Genomic DNA, 8,213 nt, shown 5'->3' on the forward strand with positions numbered 1-8,213 from the left:
GTGAGGAAGAGAGCGAAAAGCCCTTTGTACCGGGCAGGGTTGTCAATAAAGTTTTGTCGCCTTGGCAACCGCTGGCCCAGACGGGCGGGGGGAAGGAGGTGCGTGCGCATTCACCCCCCCCTCCCATCCTCCCCTGCTTTCTCCCTCTGGTGGTCGAAGGTTTCGCCACAGAAAAGGAACAGGGAGGTCGCGACTCGATGGTGACAGGCGGAGACCTTAGCCAATGGAAGCATGAGTCGCTCCAAGGCCAACCAATCACATGAGGGCTCTAGAGCAGGCGGTACCCGCCCTCTTTCCATTTGGACCCAAATAACCCGACCCAAACCCGCGTTTGGCCCGGAGCGACGGCGCTTTCGGCCAATGAGGGCGTCGACTTTGGGCCGTGGGCGGGGATACATCTCCATGGCAGCGCCGGAAGGACAGCGGCGGCAGCCACTGGGTGCAGTTGGCGGCTCTCAACGGCAGCGAGGGCGAGGCGGAGCTTTTTAGGGGCGCTGACCGTGGGGCGGGCGGGGAGGGGCAGAGCGGAGCCCGGCCAATGGGAGCGGCGCAAGCTTCAGAGCTACTGAAGAGTGGCGGCGACCTTGGCCAATGGAAGGCCGTAACGGCCGTTGTGAGGCGGGCCAGGCTGGGCAGACGGGAGGCGCGGCGACCGTGTCTGAGGAGAGCTGGAGAAGGCTGTGGGAGGTGGTGGCAGCCGCAGCGCGGGCGCCTGAGGAGGAGGAGGAGGAGAAGCGGGTGAGGGGCGGCGCGGGGCCCGACTTCTGAGCCCCCTCTCGGCCCCCGCCCCGCGCCGCCTTGGCTCCCGGTCGTCCCCAGCCCCGACTGTCCCCCGCCCCGCCCGGCCCCTCCTCGTGTCCAGGCGCCCACGTCTCCTGGCCCTTCGGCGAGCCTCAGGCTGCTCTCGGCGCCCAGCCCCTTTCCTGTGCTTCCTTACCCAGGCCCCGCGCTCCAGGCTCTTCTCTGGACCCTCAGCTCGCCCTCTGACTCTACACTCCCCTCCCTGGACCTCAGGCCCTTCTCCTGCACTCTCCCTGCCTCCCCAGGCCCCTGTCTGCTTCCCCCAATTTCCCTCTGGACCTCAGGCCTCTCCCCTGGATTCTCACTGCCTACCCAGGTCCTTCCCTGGAGCCCAGGCTCTCTTCTCGCGGCTCTTCTATGCTCCTCCCTGGATCCCTAGGACTTTCCCCTGTCCCTGTTTGCTTCTCCAAGCCCCGTTCTGGAAGCCCTAGGCCCCCCTATACCATCTCAGGACCCTCCCTGGACCTCCAGGTCCTTCTCTACTTTCGTTGGACCCCTGGTCTCCCTGCTAGCTTTCCTGGGGTCCTCCCTGGATCCCCAAGCCTTCCCGCAGCCCTCGGTCTCCCCCGCAGGCACCCCCGCCCCTTCTGCCTGCCCCAGCTCCCTCCCTGTGGTGTCCGTATTACCCACTTGCCCCTCTGCAGCTTCCGTTCTGTCCCAGCGCCTTCCCGCAGCGCCCCCTCTTTATTTATCCCCAGCCTGCGTGCCTTCTCGACCCCCTTTCCCAGCTGCTCTAGCTCCTGATCTCTTTCCAGCTCCCCTTTCCTCGCTGTCCCCCATCTGCTCTCCCTGAAGCACCGTGGTGTCGGTGCCCACCAGGCCCTCTGCAGTCGGGGTTAGGAGGCTTGTTTTGTTTCGTTTTGCTAATCCCCGTCTTTCTCCTCTTTTTTTATGGGCCTCTTCTGCCTCTCCACACCGTTCCTTTCCTCTCCCCGCCTCCCCCCGCTTTGTCCTCTGTGCCCCTCCCTCCCCCGGAATCCTTGGAGAGAGAGCAGGTGCTGGGGGCCTTCCGCTGCTCTCCCTCGCCTCACCCGCCCCCGACTCGGGCTGCCTGGGGTTTCACCCAGAGCCTTCTGAGGACTCCCAAGGGCTGCTGGGGATGGGGGTGGAGGCCAAGGCCAGGAGAGAGTGGGGATGGGTGGTGGGGCAGGAAGCCTTGGCTTTTTCCTCGGTGAGGGCCAGAGGTGGAGCTGCTGGGTCCCCCCTGACTTCCACCCCCTGCAGGACTAAGCCTTTAGGGTTATCCCAGACTACCAATTAATCAGCCTTCCGCGAGCCAGTTGGCACGTTTGCGTGTGTGTGTGTGTGTGTGTGTGTGTGTGGTGTGTATGGGGGTCCTGGGGAATCTGCGTGTGCGCACGGGGTCTGCGAGTGTGTGTGCGCGTGGCGGGGCTGTCATAGGTGGTTGGAGGAGATGCAGCTACTAACGATGGTGGCTGGCATTTCTTCGGGGATCTCCCCATTGTCAGAAGCACTTGTTGCATTTCACCTTCACCGAGAGCCCTGTGAAGTCAGTATTGCTTTTCTCCCTGCTTTATAGATGAGGAGACCGAAGGGCTTGCCCAAGTCTCACACAACCTATAAGTGACCTAGAGCAGGCACACGCCCCGGGCGCCGCCCCTCCCCCTGCCCTGAGCTCTCCACTCTCCGCAGGAGGCAGCATGGTGCCTGGGGCACCATGGGCCCCGACAGAGTGACAGCCAGGGAACTGTGTGAGAATGACGACCTCGCCACCAGCCTCGTCCTGGACCCCTACCTCGGCTTCCGCACCCATAAGATGAACGTCAGGTGAGGCGACCTGGGGGAGGGCGACCGAGGGCTCGGGACCCCTTCCCTTCCACTGCCACCCCTCAGCCCCATCCTCCTCTCAGCTCCGAGTGGGGGTGGGGGTGGGGCCTGGGAAGGCCCAGAGGGAATAGGCCAAGGCCCTGGGACCCAGGCGTGCCCTCTCCCCCAGCCCCGTGCCCCCCCTGCGGCGACAGCACCACCTGCGCTCAGCGCTGGAGGCCTTCCTGAGGCAGCGGGACCTGGAGGCTGCGTACAGGGCCCTGACGCTGGGAGGCTGGATGGCCCACTACTTCCAGAGCCGGGGCCCGCGGCAGGAGGCTGCCCTCAAGACCCACGTGAGGGAGCCCTTCCCTTCCCTCCCCTCGGCCCTCGTGTTCTCCCCATCTCCTCTGCCTGCCCCGGGTCCCCCGACCTGCCGGGCAGACCCTCAGCGCAGCTCCCCGGGACTCCCTGACGTCCTAGCCATTGGGACCATCTGAGGCAAGGCTCAGAGAATCCTAGGAAAGGAGAGCTGGGGGGCCCTCTGAGATGCAGTCTAACTTCTTCATTTGACAGATGAGGAAACTGAGGCCCCGAGAGGGGAAGTGAGTTCCCTGAGACCACACAGCGAGTCAGTGGCAGAGCAGGGCTAGAACCCAGGAGAGAGGGCCGAGGGCGACCCCACCCCACCTCCTCACCCCACCCACCCCTCACCTCCCCCAGATCTATCGCTACCTCCGAGCCTTCCTGCCTGAAAGCGGCTTCACCATCTTGCCCTGTACCCGTTATTCCATGGAGACAAATGGAGCCAAGATTGTGTCTACCCGCGCTTGGTAAGAGGGCAGAACATGCCTCCCCGGGCCCCAGGCCTGACGGGAGGCATCCCTCCCTGGGGGCTGCTGGGAGAGGAGACCCCCTCCCTTCTGGAGGAGACTGGGCACTCGGCACAGGGCCACGAAGGTGTCTGTGTTGAGAGAAAGGAGGCCAGGTCTGGTCCCCCAAGACCCTCCTGGCCCACCACGGCCCTGCTGGGAGATGAGATCCCCTCGAGACCCAGGCTTTCTGGGGCTGCCAAGAAAGGACTGATCTTGCGCCCAGGACTGTGCTGTCCTTTTTTTCATCCCCACTGGAGCCCCCGCTGCGTAGCAATCGCTGCTGGGTACGGGGCAGGACGGTGAACAGGACCACCCTGCCCACTGCTCACGTTCTAGCGGGAAGGCAGGTGGTAGCCGAGTGAGCGCGCAGGGCTGACCACAGCTGCTCAGTGAGTCCTGAGCCTGCCCGGGGATTTGGAGAGTGTTCCTGCGAGCCAGGCCTAGGCTGAGGCCCGAAGGATGAGCCGAAGGGTCTAGTGAAGAGTGTGGGGGCGCCTGTGGGGACTTCCGGGCGGGACTGGACTGCAGGAGGCCGCGGCAGTGGGCACTGGAGGCTGGAGGAAGCGAGAGCGGGAGAGGCTGCGGGTCAGGCTTTCAGGAGGTGGGGAGTGCCGCGCCTGCCGCAGGTGTAGAGGCAATGGCGGGTGCATTTCAGAGGGATTCAGAGAGATTCGGGAGCTGGAACGCCGTGGCTGGTGCGTCCCATCGCTTCTTCCCATCGGAGGCCTGGGATGAGGGGCCCCTGGCCCCAGCACTGGTGGTCAGGGAGGTGCTCACAGACCCACCACCTGGCTTCTGGGCAGGAAAAAGAACGAGAAGTTGGAGCTGCTGGTGGGCTGCATCGCAGAGCTGCGGGAGGCCGACGAGGGGCTGCTGAGGGCCGGGGAGAACGACTTCAGTATCATGTACTCCACCCGCAAGCGCAGCGCTCAGCTGTGGCTCGGCCCGGCCGCCTTCATCAACCACGGTGGGGGCAGGGAGGGGGCTGGGGGGGCCGGAGGGGGGGCGGGGGGGCGAGGAGCCAGCGGGGGAGGGGTTGTGCCCCGGCTTTCTGGCTCGCTGACCCAGTTCTCTTTTCTCCCCGCAACCCCCAACTGGCTCCAGACTGCAAACCCAACTGCAAGGTGAGACCTGGGGACCCCCCTTCCCAGGACTGGGCACGAGGGAGGGGCTTTCTGGTCGGTGAACAGGCAGAAACTGTCCCGGGTCTCCCCACCTGACAAAGCAGTTTCCCACCCCTGGCTGGGCAGCACTGGCGCTTGTGCCTGCGATTGTCAGGAGGGAGGAAGGGGCTCTGGCTCAAGTCACACTGGAACCCAGGCTGCCACCTGCTGGCCGCCTTCTCCCCTCTGAATCTGGGCTGGGAGCTGGGCCAGTTCGGGGGGAATGTGGTGATGGGGAGACACAAAGTGCCCCGGGCTTCCCCGGGAGACACCCACAGCAGCTGTGGTAGCAGGAGGCTGGGGAGGGCCTCCTGGGGCGGGGTCAGAGCAAGCCCTGCCCTGGAGGACAAGGACTCTTCCTGATAGGAGGTTCTGGGAGGCCACCCCCCACCCTGTGCTGCGTGTGGAGCGCGGAGCACGTGAGAGGGAGGAGTTGCGGGGAGATGGCCCCTGTAAGGCCTTGGGTGCGCACCCTGCCAAGCGTGGGGCTCACCTGGCCGCCCGTGGGGCCCCAGGGGTGTGAGGGGTGGGTTTGAGTCCTGGCTCTGCCGCCCCGGCCCTGGTTTCTCTTCTCGGATGGGAAACGGGGAGAACGTGCCTCCTGGGGCCAGTTGTGAAGGCTGGGTGTGTGTCAGCGTCCTGTGACTCTGCACACCGTTGCGTGGATTTCGGGGCACAGACGCTGGGTAGGATGGAGAGTGAAGCAAAGCTCGGTGAGGCGGGGGTCAGCCACCTCGTGGTGTGGAACCGCAGGCTGCATGGAAGTGACGCCGGAGCCAGGCGTTGAAGGAGGAGTAGGATTTTCCTAGGTGTTGAGGGCAAACGGGGCCACTTTAGGGCATCCCAGAGGGGAGGCGCCACACTGGAGGGCGAGGAGGCACAGTAGCTCCTGCCTCGTGTGTCAGCGCAAGCTGGGTGTGCCCCGTGGAGGCTCCCACGGGGTGAGTGAAGGGGGCTTGGTTCTCAGAGGCCCTGGTGCCGCTGCTCTGGGAGCTTCGGGGGCGGGGCTGGAGGGAGGCAGTGCATGGGCTGAGGCTGGCAGGTAGCCTGGGGCAGAGCTGCTCAGGAGGTGATGAGGGGCAGCTGGGGTCTCAGGGAGGGAGGGAAAGGGGACGCCCAACACTGCCTGCTCGGGAGGTGCTGGCCAGTTGTCCTGTTGGCGGGCGGGCGGGCGGCCAGGGCCACTCCCAGGTGTGTGTCAGGCTAGGATGGACAGATGGGTGGGCGGGCGGATCACGGATGGATGGGAGTGCCGCCTCTCCCACGTGGGGAACTTGGAGTGAGGAGCAGGCAGGCGAGAGGGGTGGTGATCCCAGACTGGGGCTGCGGGTGGACACTGGCCTCGGGAAGGGCAGGCGGCAGAGCCAGGCCAAGGCGCACGTCTCGGCCACTGAGGTGCAGGCTGGCAGGGTGTGTCAGAGGAGCCCAAGAAGGAGTGCTGGAGTTAGCGGTGCTTGTGCGCGCTGCCAGGGCCTGGTTAGGTCATGTCCTGCAGGGAGGGTGGGAGCCAGCACAACGGGGGAGGGTCAGGGAGTGCATGCCGAGGGCAGGCCCTGGGCAGGGCTCTTCCCCGGGCTCTCGGCCGCTGCCCGTCCCCGGGGGTACCCTTGAGGCCAGGGTGCCAGGCCAGGCGGGGTGGAGCCAGGCCACCCCCAGGACAGGGCGCTGAGCCTCCTGGCCCCCAGTTCGTACCTGCAGATGGGAACGCAGCCTGCGTGAAGGTGCTCCGGGACATCGAGCCGGGGGACGAGGTGACCTGCTTCTACGGCGAAGGCTTTTTCGGTGAAAAGAATGAGCACTGTGAATGCTACACCTGCGAGAGGTGGGGATGGCCTGCAGGAAGGGACACAGTCCCCGGGATCCTGGGAACCAGAAGTGCATCCTCAGGGCCCACCCCTCCCTCCCTCCTCATTTCCCTCCCATCCTCAGGAGAGGCGAAGGAGCTTTCCGACTGCAGCCCAAGGATCCCCTGCCGCCCCGGCCCGTGGACAAGTATGAGCTCCGCGAGACGAAGCGGCGGCTGCAGCAAGGCCTGCACGGCACCCGGGCCTGTGCCCACCCACCCCCGCTGCGCCGGGACCTGTTCTGTGGTGAGCGCGGGGCGGGGACCCTGTCCTGTTGGCCTGTCTTCATCAGCTGCTCCCCCATCCCCAGCCCCTTGTCTGCCCTCCTCTCATCTTGTTCCTCCTGGTACCCCCACTCGGTCCCCCAGACAGGGTCTCACTCCTGAGCATCCCTCTCTTCATCTGTCCCCCTCTGAAGAGCATCGGGGGGCGGCGGCTGGCCTGAGCTGGAGCTGTTCCCCTCTGTAGAGGCCCTGCTCACACAGCTGCCCTTTTTTCTCCCTGCTCCCCCTCCCTTGGGCCTCCACAGCTGCCTGCCAGCCCCTGCGCCCCCCGCCCTGTGGCGCCCGCCCTGATGCCTCGCCCCTCTGGCTCCAGTGGCTGCCTCAGCCCCAGCTCCGGGTGCGTCCCCGGAGGCGCCGACGCCCCCAGCCCCGGCGGGCCCCGGCGCCCCCCGTTCTCCGTGCTGCCCGCGTCTCCCTGCACCGATGGGGAGGCTGCAGCCCCCACTGCTGCCTGCGGGCGGAGGCCCTGGTGGCCCTGGGGCCGGCTACCCGTGCCCGCTGGGCCCCCCAGCAGGACTGGCATTGGGCCCGGCGCTACGGGCTGCCTTACGTGGTACGTGTGGACCTGAGCCGTGTGGCCCCGGCCCCGCCTGCCACTGCCACCCCCGCCCCTGCCGGGACCCCAGGCCCCATCCCCATCCCCAAGCAGGCCCTTGCCTTTGCCCCCTTCTCCCCACCCAAGCGCCTGCGGCTGGTGGTCAGCCATGGCTCCATTGACCTGGATGTCAACGGTGATGGGCCGTGACGGGCTGGACAGGGAGGCCCAGGCTGGGAGAGGAGGGCGTCCCTCCTGGTCCCCTCCGCCCTGAGTCCTCAGTAACCGACCTCCAGAAGGAGCTCTTGGACCTCTGGGAGGGCGTTGACTTTCAACCCCAGCACAGCTCTGACCCCGGGGGCGGGTTGGTTTGGACACCCCCGGGGATCTGACCCCTGACCCTTCGTGACTGCTGACCCCTGAGCCACCCCCATCCTAGCAGGGAGCCCTGGCCATTGCCGCCCTCCCACCCTAGCCCCGGCCTCAGGGCTGAAGGAGCTGTTCCCTCCCCACCCGCCTTCTCCTGCCCAGGGAGCAAAGCCATAAGGGGTGGGGGCCGCCCCGTGGCTTCTCCAAAGAAGCCCAGGCCTCGGGAGGAGGTGGAACTGACATGGGCTGGCGCTCCCTAGACACTGCCCTACAGAGGGGAGTCAGTGTGCTCTCGGCTCTGTGTCTGAGGTGGGGGGCGACGAGGGGGTGGCCAGGGGCACGTCCCCCCCCCCCCCCGTGGGTCTCAGGGAGGCCGGTGCGACCTCATCTTTCTCATGGTGCTATCCCTGGTGCTACTGGGCTGTGGGGGCTCCCTCCCCTCCCCCACACCAGAATGGGGTATGTTGGGGGATTGGAAGCACTTGAACTTTCTATTTTATTTTATTAAAACCTTGTCATAAGCAGTGCCCTGGGAAGCATTTCATCTTGATTTACATTTTGAAGTGATGTCCGTT

The 8,213-nt window shown here is 65.9% G+C and overlaps 1 protein-coding gene across 2 annotated transcripts; it reads left to right on the forward strand.

Moving 5' to 3' along the window:
- Nucleotides 1-644: 644 nt before the first annotated feature.
- Nucleotides 645-8,165, forward strand: KMT5C (lysine methyltransferase 5C). 2 transcript variants are annotated; one of them, XM_082368207.1, is made up of 9 exons: nucleotides 650-738; nucleotides 2,455-2,589; nucleotides 2,759-2,924; nucleotides 3,292-3,401; nucleotides 4,247-4,410; nucleotides 4,548-4,567; nucleotides 6,292-6,428; nucleotides 6,536-6,696; nucleotides 6,980-8,165. In XM_082368207.1, exons 2-9 carry the CDS (start codon nucleotides 2,480-2,482, stop codon nucleotides 7,477-7,479), a joined length of 1,368 nt encoding a protein of 455 aa, XP_082224333.1. In that variant the 5' UTR covers nucleotides 650-738; nucleotides 2,455-2,479; the 3' UTR covers nucleotides 7,480-8,165. The 2 variants fall into 2 exon arrangements, with proteins under 2 accessions (XP_082224334.1, XP_082224333.1); XM_082368208.1 differs by lacking the exon at nucleotides 2,759-2,924 and having other exon boundaries at nucleotides 645-738; nucleotides 2,342-2,589.
- The last annotated feature ends 48 nt before the right edge of the window (nucleotides 8,166-8,213 follow it).

The sequence above is a fragment of the Balaenoptera borealis genome, assembly GCF_965194805.1.
Source record: "Balaenoptera borealis genome assembly, chromosome: 19".
Classification (NCBI taxonomy): domain Eukaryota; kingdom Metazoa; phylum Chordata; class Mammalia; order Artiodactyla; family Balaenopteridae; genus Balaenoptera; species Balaenoptera borealis.

Excerpts from the sequence above, each read along its gene's own strand:
- KMT5C (XM_082368207.1), top strand. The coding sequence starts at position 2,480 with ATGGGCCCCGACAGAGTGACAGCCAGGGAACTGTGTGAGAATGACGAC. Across the intron at positions 2,925-3,291 it reads AGGCTGCCCTCAAGACCCAC|ATCTATCGCTACCTCCGAGC; the intron begins GTGAGGGAGCCC and ends CACCTCCCCCAG. Across the intron at positions 4,568-6,291 it reads ACTGCAAACCCAACTGCAAG|TTCGTACCTGCAGATGGGAA; the intron begins GTGAGACCTGGG and ends CCTGGCCCCCAG.